The sequence below is a fragment of the Solea solea genome, chromosome 18 (genome assembly GCF_958295425.1).
Source record: "Solea solea chromosome 18, fSolSol10.1, whole genome shotgun sequence".
NCBI classification, from domain to species: domain Eukaryota; kingdom Metazoa; phylum Chordata; class Actinopteri; order Pleuronectiformes; family Soleidae; genus Solea; species Solea solea.
In genome coordinates, this window is record NC_081151.1 from 5,397,021 (window position 1) to 5,420,701 (window position 23,681).

The 23,681-nt window shown below is 46.8% G+C and overlaps 1 protein-coding gene across 7 annotated transcripts in view; it reads right to left on the minus strand.

The window, feature by feature from the left end:
- Window positions 1-3,698: 3,698 nt before the first annotated feature.
- Window positions 3,699-23,681, minus strand: part of esrrb (estrogen-related receptor beta) — a 39,627-nt gene continuing 19,644 nt past the window's right edge. For 6 of the 7 annotated variants that reach the window (XM_058615803.1, XM_058615802.1, XM_058615799.1 and 3 more), the window contains 5 exons: window positions 22,965-23,090; window positions 16,633-16,743; window positions 16,180-16,341; window positions 7,374-7,643; window positions 3,699-4,961 (listed from right to left, as the gene is read on the minus strand). In XM_058615803.1, the coding sequence (XP_058471786.1) occupies window positions 4,717-4,961; window positions 7,374-7,643; window positions 16,180-16,341; window positions 16,633-16,743; window positions 22,965-23,090 (914 nt within the window). In that variant the 3' untranslated portion in view covers window positions 3,699-4,716. The remainder of the gene's footprint in view (window positions 4,962-7,373; window positions 7,644-16,179; window positions 16,342-16,632; window positions 16,744-22,964; window positions 23,091-23,681) is intronic. The other variant, XM_058615798.1, reaches the window with a different exon arrangement.

The window sequence follows — 23,681 nt, forward strand, 5'->3', positions numbered from 1 at the left end:
AACAATAAGGAGGCCCGTAAAAAAGAGGGTTGTGCCTCAAAAACAACGAGGAGGTGAGAGTGTGAGGAGGGGAAGGGAGAGAAGGGGAGGAGGAGGAGGAGGAGGAGGAGGGTCAAAAGATAATTCGACAAAAGAATAAGATGAGACGTGTGTGTGTGTGTGGAATACAGAGAGAGAGAGGAAGAGGAAGAGAGAGAGAGAGAGAGAGATGGTGGCCCACTCTTCATTTCTGTGCCACAAGCTCTCCTGGGCATTTGCGTGCTCCGTTTTCAACCTAAGTGTAATTTGAGCCCTGGGTTGATTCAAAGTGTATGCAGCAGCTCTGTTCAAACCCAATCACTCACTCTGACGTGTAATCCTTTCCCTCGCCATCATGAACGTTGCTTTGGGAATAATGAAACACACTTAAGCAATACACAGCCGTCATACAGCTGCGAGTGGGGGCCGCTGCCTCATAACTCTAATCAGAGGTGTTTGGGCCTGTCAATGAGGGTAAAGGATCGCCTCGCTACTGTATCAGTGGGAAACTTATCGACGGCGATGATTTGCATGCGAAACAAGGAGCGTTTAAAAACACAGCACCTGACACCGGCGCTCTCCGTCTTCTCCGCACGCGGGGGCCTCCACATCCGCCCTTCTGCTTTCCCCTCATCCTCTCGCCTTATGATGCCATTGTTTCCACGCAGAGGATTATTACCATTAATTAGTTGGCAAGACATTATTTCAAAAAGGGAAATTGGCTCTTATAATTATATAGAGAGGGGAATACTTTAACTCCCTAAAATATCAGCTTCCTGAAATAATGGAGCTGCAGCCCCTCACTTCCCCCCCCCCCCCCCTACCTCCATCAGGGTTAGCGTGTCCGTGTGCCTATTTCCTGTGACGGATCCATTTTCAACAGCTTCTGGCCCTGCAGTGGCAGCGGTTGACGGCTGCTTGGTTGGTTTGGGTGGCCTGCGTGAATCTCTGACTGGACTGACTCTCTGACCTGCTCTTTGTTCTGTGCCATCGCTGGGACTCCCAGTCGATGAGTAAATACCTCATGCAGAGAGCAGGTGTGAGGGTAACAGTGAACCTAAGCGGGCGAATGAGTCGGAGAGAGCACGTTCCACTCCAGGATAAACAAAACCGACTTTTTTTTAATGGTGTTTAACCACAGACCATATGTATAAAAATCAAACATCATTTTCTGGTTTGTTTCATGAGACCAACTAGAAAGTAAGAATATACAGAATAGCCACCAGGGGGCAGAAGAGAAGGATACAGGTCGTCAGTCCATGTCAGTGTCCAATGAACCTTTTCCTTTTGGGAGGAAACCGGAAATGTGACACGCTAACTCCACACAGAACCCGGGATTTGAACTGGCGACCTTCTTCCTGTGAGGCAACACTGTGACCCTAATTGACCGCTGGGATAGTCGACTAAGAGCCTAGTTGTTATAACCTCAACATGTCATCAGGCAAATCACAAACCATGAGGTTTCAAAAGTAGTTGCTACTTGTTTTTAGCGACGTTAGCTGCGTAATTAGCCTCAGTTCAGGATGAATCTAACTTTTTTGGGTCATTGTACATTAGCAACATGTTCATGTCCATATATGTGATTTAAGGTGGAATCGGGCTACAGCATTAGCTACGGGGTTAAGTGTATGCAATGTCATCAAGATGGTAAACATGGTAGCGCTAATAGCCGCTAGTTCCACTCATAAAACCGTCCATCTTCGCAGAGTCACAGCATATTTAATCATAACAAAAGGGAGATTCAGATTTCAGGAAGTATTTAATACATTGATCCTTTACCTTTTTGAAAATCAAAACGTAAAAGTTACACAGATATTGGTGAGTCATGTACACCATTTGCCAAAAATGATATATTTCACACCATAAATAGTCAGAAGCACAGAAGCAGGAAATCAGTCGCCTGCCCCTGTCCTGAGGGACCAATCCTTATTGTTCAGAAAAAACACAAAAACCCGCTTAGTCACCAAAATGGGCTGGTCAATGTGAAGCATGCGTTACGTTTACAAACAGGTGTATGAAGAGCAGATGAGGAGAGAAATGAAACTTTCAAATATTTTGGCAGGAGCAAATGTGGGAGAGAGAGAGAGAGACAGGTTCTCGCTTTAAAACAAACGGATGGCTCAGGTACGGTGACGTTTACAGCAAGGACGATAAAGAGTAGAAAGTTGACAATATGATAATGAGGTAGCAGTCAGCAGGACGCTGCATACTTTATTTCAATGGTATTTCGGCAAACCTACTGTTTTTTGTTTTTTTTTTGACGCTGATACATTTTCACACTTGGACACAGTTTGTCACGTAAAGACATGTTATCTTTTTACCCAACACAGTGCCACAGGTTAAAAAGAAACAGGGGGGGGACGACTCTGTCGTGGATGATCATTTTCGAGTCACTATAAAACACAATAGTTGTAAAGAGTTTCTGCAAAACGTTCAATTGACTGTACACTGGGCTCCTATTGAAAAGAGCACAAAAAGAAGAGTATTTTCTGTGAGTTAAGCAAAAATCAAATAAAGCTCTTTTTCTCATATACGGGACACGTGTGTCTGATTAGAGGGCGTTACAGTACTCCGTGTTCGTTACACAAGTGAAACATGCTCTGCAACAGCACGGTTTCAGTCAGAACTGGTCCCTGTTGTGTCGCACAACAGCAAAAACAATGCTACGCTGAGTCACCGTCTATAATGCAACTTGTTAACTGGACAGTGGCTGATTAAAGTCGGGATGACGGGGTGCTGGAGGAGGAACCATCCTCCAATTCTTGGCCGGTACAGGCCACCGATATCTCAAACATGGCAGCGATCGTACCCCACTGCAGTGTTGGGGGGGGGGGGTTCCTTTGATCACAGTATCATATTGTTGTTGTGAGAGTGCCACAATTTATCACAGCACATAAAAATCCCCTCAGTAGTGGAAGCATTCACCTCCGACACATTGGAACTGGATTTGAGTATCATTCACACCCGCTGTAACGGACATGCAGCTAAACACGGGGAGACGGGAGCATGAGGTCTGTGTGTGTGTGTGTGTGTGTGTAGCCACCAGAGATCACACCTTGTACTGACACACTGCTGCGGTGCTGCCGTAACCCTTTGGAGCACGGTGACACTTTGTTTCTTGCATAGCTATTCACATGTGCACGCCTGGGCATCCGGAGCTCTCCTCACAGATGCCTGCTTGCTTGCTTGCTTGCTCGCCTGCAGGCCAGTGTGGAAAGGTGTTACTCTACACCACTGTGTCAACACGAGGTGTATTCCACGCGTCTACTGTACTCCTGCAGGGGAGCTGTGCAGACAACCAGGGTTAAAAATAAAACCCAGTGTGAAGTAGCGCCACTCCACCTGCCATTTACCTCCGCTTTGGCTGAAGCATCTCTAAATGCAGGCACGGCTATTAAAAGCAGGGAGGTGTCTAAAATGGCGAGAGCAGATGCTGGGCACCTTGCTCCCCGTGTGCAGGGATGACTCGACCGCAGGCTTAAAAGAGCCCAAAATAGAGCGGCTGACATGTGGACCTCTGATTGTTTGAACGTGAAATCTCCTGGACTTGTGCCACTCGGCATAAATCCTTTGATGCACCAAAAAAAAACCCCGCTGATCATCTTTCACCTGACCCAGATCAGGTCAGCTGTGCGAATGCCAAGACGCATTCTCTGCGGTGACCAAATTTGGAGGGGGGGGGGGGGGGGGGGTGTTGCATAAACAGCGATGACACAAACCTCTACAGGAGAGGAGGAAACAGAGTGATGGGCAGCAGTGGTGCAGCGGGTGAATCCCACAGGTGGTCGTGAAATATACAGGCATAATCTTGTTATTTTTTTGTTTTGTTTTTTTTAGCAACAGCAGCATTGAAAAGCACATGTAAGATAGGATGGTAAGCCCAGCTTCCCAACAGCTCCCGCCCACCCCCCCACCCCCACCTCTTTATTGCTGAGTTACTACAGAATAAGACGAGTGATTATTGTACCTGCCTACGCTAGTTTAGTTTAACACGGGACCAGTAAGTCTTCCACTCTGAGAAAGATCCACAAAAAAAACAAAACACACGGCTTACTGCTCTGGAGAGGTATATCCAAGGACATTTTAAAGAGTTCACATTTAGGAAAACAAATTTTAGTTCACTTTTTTCCCCCCGCCCCCCAGGAAGAGAAGAAGAGAAAATTGGCCACCGAGTTCACCAGACGTTAAACTGTACACTCAGCCTTCCAATGATAAATATATACATGTCCTGGTCGAGTCCAGGCAAAAACACAACTATGAGATGAGCGAGTCTGTCTGTCGTTGCCGACAACTCTGTTTTCAGAACACAAAAATCAAAAAAATCAAGAACTGGCAACTACTAATTTGGAGGGGTCCTTTCTTTATATACAGCAGGAGCAATGACAATTAAAACAAAAACCAAAAAATTATTACTGTACATATTATTTCTTATATATTTTAAATTAATCTGCATCATTTTTATATTTATACTAATAACCACGTTTTGCATTTGCTCTTTTCTTTTTTTTTTTAATTAGTTTTTTTTTTTATTACCGCCCCAGGTTTCCAGGAGGGGGAGTGAGAGAGTTCAGTCTAGTACAGTCAGTGTTGGGGGGGGGGGGTGCAGTCTCCTGAGTCCCCACAGCCTTGGTTCAAGTCACTTTCTGTATCGCTAACGCAGCCCTCATCTATCGCCGTGGCCAATCAGGCGCGCCGCGATCACACTTTGGCCTCCAGCATCTCCAGGAAGAGTTTGTGCATGGGGACCTTGCCCTGCACCTTGATGCTGTAAAAGTGCTGCACCGCCTTGGTGGCCGTCTGCCTCAGCAGGGGCAGCGTCATGAGCAGCTTGCCCGCCCGCCGCGGGTCCTCCTGGTGCTGGCTGCTCTCGTAGTCCTGCAGGGCCTCGTGCAGGGCGTCCTGGAGCTTCTGGACCGCCTCCATGTCCTCTATGTGCATGGAGTCTGGAGGAGGGACACAAGAGGATGCAGGCGTGAAGATTTATGGGTTTTCAAATTTGAAAATAAAAAAAAATAAAAAAGAAGAAGCAGCAGCAGCAACTTGTAAGAAATGTAGTTTGTACTTTGAGACAGTGGTAATATAACAGGAGTGATGGGAAATGGATTTTTCTAAAACAAAATTAAATCTCGTGATTGATCTTTACTGCTCTGTCAGTAGCAGCTAGGTATGGAGCACATTATAAATATAACTCACGCCCTGACAAGATAAAGAATAGATCATAAAAAGGCAACATCTGCTTTACTTTATTTATTTATATATTTATTCTTTGGTGGACTGGGCCGGATATTCATGTGGCCCCTGACCGGGGAGACTGAAAATCAATGTTATCCTCCCGTAACAATGGCATGAATAGGACCCAATCTCTGCTGAGTAAGTACACATTTAACACCTCTGTGTTCCAAAGGACAGACGGACAAAAAACAAAAAACAAGGCAGGGCTCCATTAGACGACTGGAGGCTGTAAGAGGAACAATGCAACACGTCTGACCATCACGTGCAAGGACAAAACAAATACTAACATCCTAAATTCAGTTGTGTTAATATAGGTGTAAAAAAATGTGAATTTTGACAGTTATTTACGGTATTCTTGTGAGATTATTTTCACATCTCCTGGCCAGTATTTGATCAGTCTACAATTTCAGGCTTCTTGCTTCTATAATGTTTCCCCACATTTTCCTAACTGATCCGTCTGTACATCATGTTCCAGCGCTCTCACTCTCACTCTCGTTCTTGTTTTTCCTCCCTGCTTCTGTTTTCGCCCCCCCTCCCCCTCCCCCCGGTCTCTCAGGAGCCGGTCCGGCCGGTGCGCTTTTTGTCACACTGGTTAACCGGTGCCTCGCACTCCAGAGGTAGCATGTCATTGGCTGCCTGACTAAACTCACCTTGGTCGGTGCATATTTTACCACGCGGGACAATAAAAGAGCAAAACAGATTTCAGACTTCGCCCCAAATTCATTGACTGGAACAACTGTATTCCCAAGACCTTGAGACATTTCTCACCCTGACGGTTTTCAAATCCACAGTGGTAAAATGAAGTAGGTCGTTTTGTAAAGTGAATGTGGGAGGGGAGGCGCGGGGAGGGGAGGGGAGGGGAGGTGAAGGAGGAGGATAGAAAAGAACAAAAGGAAGGAAAAACTCAGATATAAGGATGTAGTGTGACATAATTATCTCTTGTTCATTTCATGGAGGCTGGATTCACAAGATCCTAACAAGATCCGTTCACTTATTACAATAATAATAATAATAATAATAATAATAAAAAAAACACAGATTATGTTGCGTTTTTTTAAACACGCGCACAAGTTTAGCGACAAAACTGATTTTGAGCGCCGCTAACGGAATGTTTCGTGACGACGACGACAGGGAGGAAGGAGGGGGAAATAAAAAGAGAGAGACAGAGACATCTTAACAGATGGGAGGGGAGAAGAGGGCAGGCCACAGAGAGCGACGCGCGCTTGTAGTCCTTGGAGGAGGGGCAGACTTAAAAAAACAACTCTGAAGAAACAATTTCCTCGCAATCCATCAGTGAGCCCATGTCGATCCGATTGATAAACTGCTAATTACAAAATCAATCGCTATGAATTTTCACAGCTGTCAGACAGAGGGGCTCCCGGGAGAGTGATCTCCGAGAGACCTTGTTCTAACGTTCCGGACACCCTCCTCCTCCTCCTCTTCTCTCCTCGACCCTCATCTCTCCTCCCTCCCTCCCTCCCTCCCTCCCTCACCAGAGCTGTGTTGTCTGAAAGCAAAGCCCCACCATCAGCATTTTCATTTTTCAGCCTCGGACAAAAACAAGGGAGAGCAGCCCGGTGACCCAGGCGTGCATTGATCAGAGCGCGGGGACGGGTCCTGGGTGCTCAAAAGGAGGCCCTGTCAATAGCGGCGCGCCGCCTTGCGCATTGGAACAAACGAGGCCCATCACTCCCTGGTACTCATTCCATTCGACTTAACACATTTTATTGACAGGCCCCTGTGCTCCTAATGAAATGCTAAATTTATCTCCCGTGGCTGCTGTGCCCCGCAGCTACTGTTATGGAGATAGAGAAAGAGAGGAGGGATGCAGCGCCGGAGAAATACCACAACATGGAAGGTGTTCAATTAAAAAAAGCAAGCAAGCCAGAACCCCCCCCACCCCCCACCACCACTGCTGCCATACACTTATCTTCTCTCCATCTCATGCTCCAAACTAAAGGTTACACAGAGAAAGTCCTAAAGTGAAATAAAAAACTATATTTATTAGGATGTATATCAAGAGTTTTGCTACATTATAGTGTGAATTGACATTTCCTGTTCTTAATATTAATAGCATGGACTTCATATTCTTTATCGTGTGTGTGCTTGAACGCTCCGCCCACCTGAGTTGGCGAGCGCGATGGCCTTCAGGGTGACAAACTCCTCCTTCTCCACTTTGAGCTTCTTGTACTTGCGCACCAGCTGCAGGATAGACACGTAGAGGTCGAGCAGGCCCGTCAGCCGCGAGTGCTCCTCGTCCATGATGTAGTCCTCGGCGTACACCAGCTCGTCCTCGTACGGCAGCGAGCGGAACACGATGCTGAGGATGAGGATCTCCATCCAGGCGCTCTGCAGTAGACTCATCTGGTCGCCCAGTGTGAGAGTGGAGAAGCCTGGGAGGACAAGTGAAGACGTGGAAATACATTCATTTACCATGAAAACGTTGATCAGTGAACCCCCCCCCCCCCACACACACACACACATGTCAGCGAGTGTGCGGTGTTTAACTTTACATTCACAGAGGAAGGCTCCCTTTGAAGCCCGTGTCACAGCACTTGAGTGGGCTTTACTGAGAGTGAGGACAGTAAATCGGTGCAAAGGTCTGGGATACACAAAGCCATGTGGTTACACCCCCCTCGCCCCCCCCCGCCCTTGTATCCTGTCACACTTCTATTGGTGTGATGGGGGGGGGGGGGGGGGGGGGGGGATTAGCACCGGGACACATTCTCATTGGAGGGGTTGAGGACATGACATGCACTGTGTAGCGGCATGTGGTGATGAGGGGTCGTACACACACACACACACACACACAGACCTGCACATCAAACAGACGTGTATACGCCTATATTTACGCCTGTATGTTACACATGTGTCAACCACAACACAAACACACACACACACACACACAGGCAGAGGGTGCTGGGTTCACATGGTCTGCTTCAACCCTGGGGTCACGGCCCCCTTTTCGACACCACGCTCAAAATAGAACATCAAATGAAACAAAACCGCTAGATGTCTCCCCCCCCCGCCCCAAAGACGAGTTGGGGGAAACCTCGAACAAATTAAAGAGGGTACAAGCAAAAGGAGAGAGAGATGGGCAGATGGACAGATAGCGATGTCATACCTTTTGCGCTTTGTACTAACCCTTCAGCTGTCAATAACCTGCATGAACAAACCTCACACAGCCTCCACACCTTCATCTCTGCCACCCCCCACCCCCCTCCCACAGCACGGTTGGCCCCCCGAGCATATTAGACTTTTTTTTTTTTGCCACTGCGTGATTAAGAGGCCGAAACAGAGGCAGTATTGAGCGGGCCACTCGCCGCAGACACGTATGCGCCTCCGTGTTTTCTTTCAAAACATAAATGATCTCATTGGGGGTGCAGGCAGCCACCAGCCTGATGTTTATCTCGCTCTGCCAGGACACCACACACACACACACACACACTGAGACAGGCATGATGAGGAGGCGTGAGAGAAAGTTAAAAAGAAGCCGGACAGTGCAAGAGAGAGAGCGAGAGAGAGGGAAGTGCCAGTGAGAGTGGTACCTGAGTGTTCAATTACTCTTATCGTGGTGATGACCACTGCAGGGGAAGAGCTGCAGGATACATTAATTAACAGATTGTGATCAGAATGTGAGGGCCTTCACATTTTGAAGGGGAATCAATAGTTCGTAGAATAGAGTGCTAACAGAAAGGTGCCGGTGGTGCCTGACTGGACTGGACTGGTCAGAGAAGGTTTGAAGAGTCCAAATTAGACCCAACAAAGCAAACTGCCGAAAAAAAAGCACTCAAAACGCGGAACTATTATCAGCCGAGGCAATAAAGCATATTTTTGTAAAGGCCTGCGCCCATTACACGTACCCAGGCGGCACCTTAAAATCTTCCCTCGTGTGATTTCCTTGTCTGCATACGTGGCCATTAAGTTGGACAGAATGTGGACTGGCCGGAGGGAAATTGTCATGCAAGCGTACGCGGCCTTGATTGCCGCATCAGGTTGGCATCACAATCACAGGTAAGGATTTGTCGAGCCTTTTAATGCCAAGGCGGACCGAAGCGGAACTAACGCGCGGCTCCCAATGTGACAGCCCGTGTGAAGGCCGTTTTTCGGGGATTTGCTGGAGAGGCTTTCTGAGCTGCTCTGAGACAGCAGACACCTCTCAGCCATATGCACACATGCAGCCCAGCAGCCTACAATTACCTTTGATGCTAAAAGTCCTTGAATTTAATCCAGTGTTGTGAGATGGAGAGGTAGTGTTTTCCCCCCCCTCTCCCTGCTCCATCCCCTCTCTTCAGGGCCTAAATTATCGCTCCAAATGGGATCCCGTGTCGTCGCCTCGCCTTTTTCCACTCAATTTAATCGAGTAATGAAGTGACTTCCCGACTCTGCAGGTCACGCGGCGCTCCGGCCGCCACACTCTGAAGGTGGCCCGGTTAAGTGCCGTCGGAGTGGGTGATTTCCGTCTAATGAAATATCAATATTTACATCTTCATTTCCAGCCCGCTGCCTTGGCGGGGTTTGACCAAACATGACACAATATTGACCAAATCAGACAGGCCTGTCTGCGCACTTGAAGGGCCTTTTCCACTCCACTGCTGAGTGCACCGGTGGACGTCTAAAAGTCTCGTAGCAGGAATACAGCGGTAATAACAAAGTGGTTTTATTTGCTCACTTACATAGGATTGATTTCTTAAAGGATTTCTAATTTTCCAAATTCACACCACAAGCGAATCACTGGAGTATCGGTGCGATCCAGACAGCGGGAGGAAAAATAAATAAAGATGACAGAGGAAAACTGGGGGACGAGCTGACCACTTCACTGCATCAGCACACCATCATTCATCGCTCAAAGGGTGAAAACAAGACCAGTGAAGACCAACAACAGAGGCCAAAACCATCATCTCTTCCTTTATCTTCCCAAAGGCCCTGGGCTGTTGGCAGGAGGGGGCAGCCCAAACCCACAGACGGCTGCTTCAAACCGCTTGTAGAGATTAATCAGCACACCGTTTCATCTGCCAGAGCACAGGATGGTCCAAAATGAAATGCTGGAGATTTTCTGTTGAGCTAGAGTTCATATTCTATTAATTTATTATTGTTTCCCTCTCCCCGAGGGCCATTAGCACGGGTAATAAAAAGAGATGTAATTACGAGGCACGGTGGCCCCCCTCCAGCTGCAGCCCCCTCGTAACTCAGCCTCAATCAGACAACCGAGCAGACAGAGGGAGGGAGGGAGGGAGGTGAGGGAGAGCGGAGGGGGAAAATTGCAGGCAAGAGAGAGAGAGAGAGAGAAATGGGAGGATAAAAGAGAGGAGAAGATATGGGGCAGAGGAGAAAGATAAGAGAAAGGGAGCAAAAGGGGCCTGGAGAATGAGGGGAAAAGGAAGGGAGAGATAGAAAGAGGAAAGAGAGTAATTCTGCCTGGACAGAGGCTGATCTATCATGGCCGGCTATCAGAAGGACAAGCAGGCCCTGAAGACTTCTGCCCAGAGGCAATCTCACCTCAGCCAAGTCAAGTGCTCTCCGGGCTCTAGTTGGAGTAAAACTGGTCCTAACAGGACCCCAGAGGTTCAGCACGTCAGGGTTTTCCTTTTTTTGTCTTTCTACCTCAAACTGAACGGAGGGATCATGCTGCCATAAGCCCATCTTATATCAAAGCTTCTTTTCATTTTAGATACAACAACAACAACAACATCAACAAAAAGTATGCACTCTTGATTTATATAGATACCACTCATGTGACTGAATGACACACAACAGAATAACCGGTTACAGGAATGAACGGCAATTTAGAGCAGCTTCATAAAGACGTGTGTGCTGTTTGTTTGTGCTTGTGTGTGTGTGTGTGTGTGGTTTGCAGCTGCCGACTATGATTCTTCTTGAATTTACATGACAGCACCAGGAGGACCCAATCGATAGGCGCTCGGTCATAAATTGCTGTGCTTGACATAAATAATTTGACCTGAAGTGCGGCCGTGTACAAACACAAACAGCTCCAGTTTGCTACTTGGACGCAGATTTAATGACACGACGGTTTCATCATTTTAATTCATCTTTTTCAGCGTCGCTGCTCACTTTCACGGTGAGACATCTATCTAGCTTCTTTCAACCCGATAACCAGCCCATTATCCCACTGTAAGTAGCTGGGGGAGTACGGGCGATTTGACCAGACGCCTGTGAACATTATTACGTTGAAGAGCATCCGATACAGTAATCCCCTTGTTTTAATCTGGGAGCCGTGACCTCTTGACCGCAGCCGGGGAGTCTTTAAGCGTCCCCAGGGTGCCACTGCCCGACGCTGACTGTTACGTGCCACAAAGGCCGCAACGAATCAGGCTTTAATCATCGCCATAATTACACATAATTTATCTCCACTGCCGTCGAGGCACCGTCGCCTAATGAGGGACGGTCACTTAGTGCTGAGGCACATCGGCGTGCAAGATTTCCCTACATAACTATCTATATCAAATATTCTACATAGTAGGGCTGAACGATTTGGGGTCATTGCGAGTTTTCTGACGGATGCAAATTTATATCCCGACATATGTTATTTCAGTAGAGCTCTAATATGAATTATTTTCTAGATGTATTTATGACACATTTTACACAGACATGAAGCAATTGAAAAATAGACTGAAATTACATCATTATTATTTGCTTTCCCTTTAAAAGAATGTGCAAAGTACACGTTTTAAATAAATATTAAATATTAATATTAAATTACAGGACGATGAAGAGCAGTTTAATCCAGCACAGTGATGGAAATGGTCGTGTTCTTGTGTTGCACTGAGAACATGAAGAACGTCGTATAAAACACTGTAAACATGTCAATATTTGGTGATGGGATAAAGTAGTGTATACATTGAGTTGTGTGTCATAGGAATGGGGTAACGATACATATAAGTTTATACTTCTGGATACTCCTTTCCAAACATGTAAATGTTGCTAACACACACTCTGTCCCCTTCCTGGCCCTGCACAGTCCCGCCCCCCGACCGCCTGTCTGTCTGCCTGCGATATGCCCCCCCCCACCCCCGCCTCAATCTCCCTGCAGCTTTTCCCCACTTTTCCTCCAGCTCTCCTTCTCCAAGTCCAGGCCTCAGCATCCACCTGATTGTTCAATCTATCTTTATCTTCTGTGCTGAAGCCTACGTCAGAGGGTAAATTGAATATACTAAGAGCTGTCTGTTGGTGTCTATATTTAATATAGTGCACTGATGAGGTGCTGATTTATTGCTGGGCAGTATTCACACTCTATTACAAGGAGATTACGCAGCTTGAGTGGGATCAAGCTGGCAACACAGTAAGTAGATTTCACAATTTAATGGCAAAGAGAAAACAGGAGCCCGGAGGGGGCTGGAGGAGGGAGGGCTGATGGGTGGGCGGGTGATTACGGCGGAGGGCTGAGCTGACACAAACACGACAACATACAAGGGCTGCGATCTCCTTTTAACATCGTTGCCTCCTCGCTAACAACTAACACGACAGGCGGCTGTCTGTCAAGCGCGGCGCTGATGAGCTGGAATCCAATAACGTGAAGCATGATGAATATTCCCAAACCGCCAATAACAAATAGAACAATGCAAGCGATCCTGTTTCATTAGATTAATCTGCCGCGAATATAAATACGGAAAATGGAACACGGAAAAGGACGTCGGAACACACAACTCTGGAGGAAATTAATCTCTTAACATTACGAGCTAAAGATGGAGTGCTAGTGTGTGTATTTTACATTCTAGTGCCAAAACAAAAATATGTTTTATTGTGTAAGAGCAGCAGCAGCAGCAGCAGCAGCAGCAGCAGCAGCAGAGGCAGAGTGTCAATGTTTGCTTGGCCCCTCACCCTTCAGAGAATTCCCACATGAAAACACTCAGGCCTGGGAAGCTGGGATGGAAGCTAACCGACACAAAATAACAAGCACCTCTTGAATACACAGCATGCATAGCAGTTTTTACATATGAACACATGACATTCCCACTGCGGGTGGAATGGGATGTGTGGCATAGGGGGGTCACAGGGGTCACACAAGTACCTCGTCACCCCTGACCAACGCATCAGTGTCAAGGCGGTGAACGGGCTCGAGTGCACTGGAGCCGTCAGTATACTTATAGTCCATCTCTAAACCTCTTGGACAGAGTGAAACGCAGCTTTATGTGATGGAAGGGGGCCACAGGGGTGGACACGGCCCTGCTATGTGTGTCAAAGGTTGTTAGCACCTTAGGAGCAACAAGCCATCTGTCAGCATCCCCCCTACCAATGCTCCTAATGACCCTGCTCCCCACGGCAACAGCCGCGCTCCACTCCGCTCACACGGTGCTATTTGGAGCTGGCGTCCGAAAACGCTCGGCAGCGATTACCAATGAATCAAAGGCAAATTGTGGACGAGGGCAAGGATGGGAAACCCGAGAAAAGACTTCAAGATCTACCTCGTTAAACTACAGTAACAAGTGCCACCAGGAAACCCTTCATGTATGCACACTGACCTTCCATGGTATGCTAAAGATGACAAAGTTGACACTGGACCGTGAAAGGCAATGATATGCTAATGACGGCGCTTTCTTTGATGTCCTCCTTTCAGCCTCCAATTAAAACTCAAGAGTGCCACTCTCGTCCACATTACAGCACTTTCAAACGCGTTTTTAAATGTTAGCATAGAAAGCGGGGGAATTTAAAAATCAATCGGGAGAAGGTAAGTGCCAATTTTCGTGACATTTAAATTGTTACGTTTGGACTTAAGTCACTGGCCCATCTGTCAATGGCCCTAATCAATGTGGTCGACTTCATAATGAACTGTTAATCTTTTTAATTCCTTCGCCCCAAGGCCACAAAAAATCTATCAGAATGCAATCATCACTTTTATACCCTCATTCCTGTCTTGTCCTGGAGGCGACGGAGGGAGAAATATGGTAGGAGCGGAGCGTGGTAGGCCGCCCTGGGGTACCGTTGGTGCATGGAGTGTAAGTGCACAGAGTCCCTCGCTCAACCAGTGAACCGTCTCTGATCAGGTTCAGCCATGTACAACTCAATTATGCAGCCATTTCATGGCCAGAGGAAACTCAGTGTCCTAATACAGACGCCACCAAAGGGACCGACTCCAACCAAACACTCTCTCTCTGAAGTGAAGGTCTTTATTCTGTCTTTCAGAGCTAAAAATAATATGTGTGATTGCAGGGGAGCACGTTTAAAAACACAGGCAGGATCAGTATAATCAGCTTCAATTCCAACATCTTATAGGTGCTGCAGCACAACCACTGTGCAACCGACTCGGGTTTTGGGTTATACTGATCATTATCGACGCGTTTGGAATGACGAGTCCTGTGCCGCAATCTGCCGGGCAAATCCCATTTACATTACAAATCTATCCACTGTACAATACGTGTTAGTGTAATCCGATTAACAGTGCTTCAGCACTATGACACATACAATCCGGGTTGGTGTGCACACACACACACACACACACACACACGCACACACACACACACACACACACACACACCAAAATGATGATGGGATACAAGTTAAAACTTTTTTAAGTGTAGAAAAATGCAGTAAATCAACGGTAAATGAGAGAAATGACTTTTTTTCCACAAGGTAAAATAAAAATAATGATCAGATATGTTTGTTATTGCATTTTCATGTCTGTGTATATATGTGTGTGTGTGTGCGTGTGTGTGTGTGTGTGTGTGTGTGAGTGATGCCACCATGGCAGAGTCTATAGTCAGCAGCCAGCATGGGAATGCTGCAGGTTTAGAGCATGTGCTGCATCCCCCGCTGTCATTTTTGGGAGAGTGTGTTATCGGGTCAGTGGTGATCCAATCCTAAGTAAGCTCCTTGGTTAAACTCTCAGCCTGCTGACCACGCAGAGGCCGGCGAGGAGCGATCCAAACAGTTTAGACGCGTAAGGGGCCACGGCTGAAGCCAGAGGCTGGCAGCATATCCATCTCTAATCTCCTTACTATCAGATCTGTACCTGATTAATACGCCTCCTTCTGAGAAGGAGTCTAATACCTTTCAGAACAAAATGCACCTGCCCGAGGTCAGCCGGAGTCCACCTCCTCTCTACTCTGATCAATGCACGATTGGGAATTGAAATTTGTCGATGAAATTAATTGATATGACGATCGACGTGATGAAGGATGCTCACACTTGTTGTAGTGTGTGTTTTTGTGTATCGGAGCTGCAGTGATGTTGCACATTTCCTGCATGCTGACAGCTGTCTGCCCCGCTCCAACTTATGCTGATGAGAAGCAGAGGTTACGGAAGGTGCCGCTGAGGGACGCATTCATTTAGTTTGTTACACCGTTTACGCCCTACAGCGCTGTAACGTTATAGAGTTATGGGGGTCAGGCCTGAGATCAAGGAGAATCTGCCTCGGTTGCAGAAGAAGGAGCGGCTAAACAATGTGTTCTCTGTCAAAAAATCAGAGACGGGGGGGGGGGGGGAACTCGTGAAGGAGGCAAAAATCTGTGCTGACACAAGGCACTGCATCCTTAATTCAACAGCTTTTCATAACCTAACACCTCGTTTATCAGAATGTCTATGGGGTGAGGACGAAACATAATTATGTCCATCAATAATTCAATGGGTAGGTGTGTGTGTGTGTATGATATGATGTCTTGTTTGAGTGGGCAGGTCCCCAACTTTGCTCTAAATCTCCCTGGTGATTACAGCGCACAATACATTGGCATTTCCACCTCTCCATTCAATGCAGGGCTTTTTTAGAATCCACTCTATTGATTTGTTCCTGCACAACTATGTCCATTTTGCACCATCTCCACCCTCCAGACAGCCCGAGGCTGTATGAGCTGCTGTCATTAATGATCATCGAGTGTGTGTGTGTGTGCACGTGTGAGAGAGACAGATAAAGAAACGTAAGAAAAACGGGGATCAAAACACCTCGACTGATGTGAGGAAAATAATTGCTCTATATACCTGGGATGTGCTTCGCCCAGCCGATGATGACCACCAGCTCGCGGTCCGCCAGGTCGCACAGTGTGGTCAGGGCCTTGATGTCGCTCTCGGGCATGGTGGGGTCGGGCATGGCGTAGATCTTCTCCGGCTCCGCCACCAACAAGTGAGAGACAATCTTTGTGACTGAGGACGGACGGGGACAGAGGCACGTGTCAAAGATGAAATGATTTAGCTCAGTCTTTTTCTCATTATGCAAAACGAAAAGGACGGAAAATGTGAGACACTGGTGTTCTTGTTTAATATCGGTCATAAGCTGCAAAACATCCATCATAATACAGCTCTGACCAGAATAATTTCTGACCAATGCTCTCTCAACTGTCCTCGCACGGGACAGACGCAGAGTCTGGCCTAGAATCTTGTCTTTGTTGTCTCAGGAGGGAGGAGACAGCGGGCTAACGACGGAGCAGTACTCACGAGGCTTTTTGGTGGGGGGAGGGAGCGTCAAGCCCAGGTACGGGTTGTTTTCCGTGTCCAACCTCCGCTTGTACTTCTGTCGGCCCCCTCGCACGCGGTCCAGGCGAACCCCTGCAGTGGAGACGACAAGAGGACACAGACTGAAGCGAGAGCAAGGTTTTTAAGGGAACGTCTCATACATTAAAGGGATTAAAATATATGCATATGTATATAGTTGGAGATGTAGACAGTTATAGATTTTTGCAGGAGTTAAAAACACAACAATATGCAAAAGCAAACCTCCATGAGTGGTCTCTAGCTCATATGAAGATATTGAAAGGTTGAGCTTAATATTCAATATGTAATAGACAAAAAAAACACATTCAATTGTGAGGATGAGAAATTTAAGGGACTTTTTTTGCAATCTGCTCGCTGGATTGTTTAAAAATGTGATTTTGATTTGGAAAATGATTCATTATTCAGCACTACTTAAAAAAAAGACTGAGTAGGTGCAGAAGTGAGTGTATGTGCGTGCATTCCGTTGTGCGAATGTGTCAGAGACACGGTGCCTTCCCATATGTGGTCCATGCCTGGCTGGTCTACTGTGACACAGCTGAGCCCAGAGCAGGTCTAAACATATGAATATTTAACGCAGGGTCAATGATCTCACAGACTGGCCTTCTAATTATTTAGCTTTTGGGTTGAGGCAGACCGCATACTAATTAGCTGCCAGCTACATGCTTCTGTGCGTGTTGTTGTAGAGAAGGAGCTCAGGTGAGCGTGTGCTCATCAGCAAAGAAAACTTAGCCAGCCTACAAACAAAGACACAGTCCCACACACACACACACACACACACACACACACACACACACACACACACAGAGAGCACAGGGCGCCCCACTGTCACACAGCGCACAGATAACTAGGTATTGCTTTCCCCCCATAAAAGACCCTTATTTCACCCCTCTCTCACCGGAGTAGCACTGAGGCCTTATCACCCCCGGCCACACCTAGGGGGCCAGGTTTCACACTGATACTGTAAATGTCAAGGCGGCCTCATCATAACATAAGTTATTTATTATCTCATTATTTGATAAGGGCGTTTCCATTTGGATTTGTCTTTTCTATTCTATTAATTTTCAACATAGTTAAAATATTTCATCTACACCGGCGTTGTATTTATTTGATACCACCCGGGCAGGTATTTGGTTATTTAATGTAATTGTATGCAAACATTTATATCCTGTCTTCCCTCTGTGTCTGGACCGGTGTGTCAGTGCAGCCTAAATATCCCTGATATCTTAATCCTGTCAAGAGGGAGAGCCCCCTTCAATTTACCTTGTATGCATAATGTACCCCCCCACCCCCACCCCGCACCTTCCTTCAAACAAATTTAATACTAAAGGGTGGAGGAGAAAAGGTTCGACGAGATGCTCGTGGTGGTGGAGGAGGAGTTAATTTGTCAGCCTCCCACGTCCTCTGAGGGAGCGGCACTGGCGGGCAGAGCACTTCCTTGATGATTTCATCACTTTATAACAGGGAGGACAGTGTCAAAGCCGGGCAATGTACGGCCACTGCAAATGAGCCTAATACAATTTGCCCATCAGCAAGTGCTCGTGGAGAGGAGACGAGTCCGGCTGCGTCCCGCACGCGTGTGACTGGAGGTGACTCAGTCAAATCAGATGACGTGGCTCAAAATCTGGCGTCGTTTTTTAACTGTTCACGCAAAATAAGCTTCAAAATAACGCCCACTGCTCATCGTGGGAAGTCTGCTAAACTGTATTATCGTAAAAATGTACAATAGAGATTTTGTCTGCTTATATAAATTATTTGATTCCCCAGAAACATAAATCTGATTAGGATTGTCTTTCAATTTCCTGATCCTGACAACCCACTAACCTAATTACCCCCAATTCCCAACAGAGCCCCATCCTTCCCAGAAAGCGCAGGGGAATCATCTCATGGCAACTACCTGTACTTTATACATACACACACACACACACAAAATATTTTCCCTGTCATGAGAACAGTGTTCACTGCACGTGCGGCTCAGGGTTAAGAGCTTAAGAACCTGTCAGTGCGGCTGAGACGCTGCTGTTACCACTGTCAGCATGGAAAACATTCTTCCCACAGTCCAACCTGATGTCACCGCTTCTTACACTTTCTCCCAGTGAACTCGGTCCCTGCCAGGTGGTCGCCCCCGGTGCCTCTGCCCTCCATGATCCCCCCCCCCCCCACCACTCCCCTCCTCTCTGCTAGGTGCAGTCATGTGGCCCGCGTCAGCCGGCGTAAAGCCACCGATCAAGGTGGACGGGTGCCTCTTTTAATTAGAACAGTCCAGGCCATAATTAACAGATGCTGACAGGAATTAAAGCTTGGCTCTAACCTGTCTCTCATTTGACTGTCCGACAGGGCCAGACACAAGCGGAGAGGAAAAGAGAGTGATTAAGAGAAGCGAGAGGGATTCATCCACTCGTGGTGGGGGGGGGGCTTTGTGAGGTTCATGTGTCAACTTTGGTGAACAGTGAAGCTCTAACTGAGCAGTGTTGTTGTGTTTGGTCCAGAGTAAACAACAAGGTGTGTTATAAACGCGCGTAGAGAGTCGAGTACCATTTCATCCAAAGCCGCCTCACTGTTTTATGGCCTACTACACAGTGTAGTGAGGGTGGCAGCGGGCGAGCTCGGGTATCACCTCTTCAAAGCAGAGAGCTGGGGGAGAGGGCTTTTGGCCAAGGCGGCTGGCATTTGTGCGCGGATTAGCCAAGGCCTCGGGGTGGGGGCCGGGGGCCAGCTGACCTAAGGGCTCCTCTTTCTCTCCAAAAACAATAATAATCCCCCCTCCATGCGCGCTCCTACAGAAGGGCCTGTCTTCACTCACTTTGTGTGGCCGCGTCGTGGAAGGGGCCCTTATTTTGAGTCGCTCACCTGTTCTGGGTGTCGCTCTATGGGGGGGGGGAAGTGTCAGGATGTCTGGGATGGTTGGCAATGCCAAGGGGGGCTTAGGCAGACCCTATTTTAGCTGGGAAAAATCAGAAGGCCACATGGCAAGAGCATGGTGAACCTTGCCTTTCAAGGAGGCCGCCCCTGTTAAACTGCCATCAGCACTATTTCAGAGAGCCCACCGTCGCCAGCTTCGCATGCTTGTAAGTGCGTCGCAGCATTTTTAATCACGAGTGGTGATGAACGAGGGGAGCGGAAAAACTGTCAGGCCTTTGCACCCCCGCCCCCCCCCCCCCATCCCCATCCCCGCCTGCTGACCCTCAGGGGCTGCCATAGTGACGTTCTCTTCACATACTCTGTGCCCGTGCTGCATCTCAGCCGTTGCCGTAACTCTCCTTTGCGTTGTCGCTTCTGTGCACGTTGTGTGTATGTGACTGTGACGGGACTATTGTGGGACGTGGTTGCTCTCCGCAACAACGAGGTGTATTGTGCGTCGGCACGCACACACTTTGCCTCTTTGTTGGGCACATGTACGCGATGGTCACCGTGGCATGTTACAATAATGTGAGAAACAAAAGCACCGACAAAGGAACACAGATCATCTTCAGTCCGTGTTACAGACGCGCAGAACCTAACAAGACGGAGTCAAAACCTAATATACCACTGAACTGTGAGCGGCGTCTGTGTGTGTGTGTGTGTGTGTGTGGGAAAAAGCTCGACTGCAGGCGTCTATTTATCATATTCATCTACCATATTGTCATTTTATGTTCTGCTATGGTATTACAGGATAGTATTTTAAATTGTGACTGGCATGTGGCAAAGTAATACACTCTTCTTACACAATAAACTCATCACACACAAGTAGCTGCGATGTTTTCTACTAAAAAAGGAGAAAGCGATTTAGTCAGTCACAGACTGGGGTTGTCACATTGCTTGAATGACTCTAAAATAACATTTTCAATGTCCCATTTCAATTAAGATTAGATTTGAACAAAAACAATGACATTAACGTCTCTGTCGTCTGAAAAAAAACGACATAATTTAACCATAATTTAACCAAATACAAATAATGATGATGAGCTGTCTGTTAATGTAACAGACACAGGCACTGTTGGTAATGATACTGATAATTCAATAGTCATTTTTAGTATTGATTTTTTTCGACCACTCCATCACATTAAGGAAAGTAGAATACACATGTGTGTGTTTGTGTATGTGCAGGTGTCCGTGCCGACGCCAGGAAGCCAGTGCAGAGAGCAACTCCCACTAAATGATGTCAATGTAATCTCTCAATAGTATCTCGTCTCCCCTCTTGCTCTAAGCTCTGATCCGTTTCCATTGATCAGGAGGAACAACCTGTTGTCCCTGACATTTGATTCTTCTATTGATCACTTCCTCCTTTATACAGTCAAGGGAAAGTACAGTGACTGGACACAGGGGTTTAGGGCAGGTCCTCCTGTAATTAGACAGCTTATCTTCGGGGACCATTTCCCTCTCACGACGCCTTCGTACATTTTTGGAAGAGAAACAAAAATGACTCACTTCTAATGTGTCGCTTCATTTTAACATTCCAATATCAGAGATATTGATGGATTTAAAGGCTGTGTTTGATTGGTTGAGGGGGGAGGGGCAACACTGCACTTTGCTGCTGTGGAGTTATAATTAGGTGACTTTCCATCGAGATACAATGTGACCTTTCGGCGGTAATGAAAGTAAGTTGCAACCTCGGTCACATGAGCGGCGACCACCACAACAACCGAGAGCCTGGACGTGGCGTTGAGCCGACGGCTTCGTGGAGCTTACAGCGGACACAGAGACCATGTGTCTTCTTTTCCATTTCGTCCCGCGGACGCTTTAAAGTCGGCAGGCCTCTGTCAGGAGACGTGTCCGGTCGTTTTATTTTTGGAGAGAAATGGGGAGGAATCTTTATCAGCACCTGTACAATAATAATAATGCAACCAGCATTAAAAGAGGACGCTTCATTCTTATTCTGTTAATGTGCTGAATACACAGAAGTGTGCATTAGAACCTCGGGCTTAGCCGGAGTCTGCATATTTGAGTTTTTGACACTCTTTTTACTCCTGACCTGACACTGGTCATTCATTTATAGCCAGGGCTACATATTTTTGTAGTCTCTTATTCTCCAAGATGATATATTGGCATAAATTTTTCATCAGATAGTAATGCGATTACTCTGTCTTTCTGGCACTGAGGCTTTATCTGGCTGCATGCAGTCAGTCCGGGGGATTCTGTTACTGCGTTGAGATCCATACTGGCTATGACTCTGGCTTCAGGTGGCAACTGGATATATACGCATCTATAAATCCCGCTCTCCAATCCGATGAGTAATGGGAAGAATAATGGGGGAATAAATTATATATATGTATATATATATATATATATATATATATATATATATATATATATATATATATATATATATATATATATATATATATATATATATATATATATATATATATATAGACACAGACACACAGACACTCTACAGAGTTTGATGTAGAATTTAAAAGTGTAAGATTTAACAGAATTTCATTCGTCATGAGAGCTTCCACCTGGCACCGTTCAAACCAGACAATAACACTTTGCAAAACAAACGCACACTACCCCATCCAGACTCATCAGCAGGGAAACATCTTGTGTTTGAGAATCCCTGAGCTGCTCCCAGAGGAGGCTTGAATAAATATAACACTGCCACGTCTCCATCCCGCCCCCCCCCCAAGCCACAAATCTTTCATTATTCATTTGTCTGGCCTTTTTTTTTTGGAGCAACCAACAAGTCAGAGAGAAAGAAAGAGAGCAAGAGAGCGTCAGGTATGAACAAATTCACCCAATATGTGATAAAAGAGACTGGATAGGTGCCTGCCTCGGCTCTCAGGGAGCCCAGTCAGACAAATGCATGTTTAATTGTCAATGAATTCCCTGTTGGCTTGACTTTAAAAAAAAAAAAAAAACTGTCCACAGGAAGAGAGCTGAGATGTTCGGAAAACATTTAGTGGATCAATATGCCGAGGACAGCTGAGGCTGAGACTGTGTGTGTGTGTGTGTGTGTGTGTGTGTGCGCTCCGAGACCCGGCCTGAGTCTTTCCAGGTGGAATACGGTTACACTTCTATTACTCAGACGGCCGGCTCGACCTATGCAGCATATTTTGTCCCCGGCTCAACTACAAATTTCCTGCCGTGTAGGTAGAGAGGGGACAGAGAGGATGAGAATGGGGCGAGAAATCCCTGCATGTTGTGTGCATCCCGAAATAAAACACAGTGGGATTCACTGTGAGAGCAGATCAGATCAATGGAGGATTTGTTTTTGCATAAATGTGCTTGTCTACCCCCCCCACACACACACTATATGTGTATCTGGTGGATGCAAGAGTAATAAAAAATGTTCTTACTCTTCTTACCTTCTTTCAGCATCCCCACTTTGAGGCATTTCATGAAGCGACAGGCCTGACATGATTTGCGTCTCCGCTTCGTGATCTCACACTCGTTTGTGGCTGGACAGCTGTATTCTATGTTACCTGAGTTAGAAGAAGAAGAAGAAGAAAAGCATGTTAGCGACGTTAGGGAAGCCAGTCAAGGCCTGAAGGCATTTCACCAGGCATTTGCATTTGCCTATAATTAACTATCATTTGCTAACGCACACATTATCGCTATAGAATCCATTTCCGTGGCCCCGTGTCCTCCAGCAAGTGCAGTAACTTCCTGGGGGCCACAGCAGGAGAACCTGGGGTAAGAGGTAAGGTACTGTATGGGGTCCTTCAGGACCCATCAGTGGGCGTCGCACCAGTCCAACACTAAATTGGCCTCATTAATTCTGTGCGTGTCCCCTCAAGGCCCCGGGCGCTGGCTGTGTCCCCCTGCACTCAGAGAGGGGCCTGCTACTGACTCAACACACACACATACACACACATACACTCTTCCTCTGACCACTTTATATTATACTGCAGCAGACCCAAACCTGTTGTTACCACTGTTGCCATTGTTGACTATTTACATAGTGTACAGGCAAGAGGGCCTTATGCATTATTCAACTGCAGCATCTGATTCCAGGACGGAGCAATGAATAAAAAAAAAAACTGTTTCATTGCTACAAAATAAAAGCGTCGGTT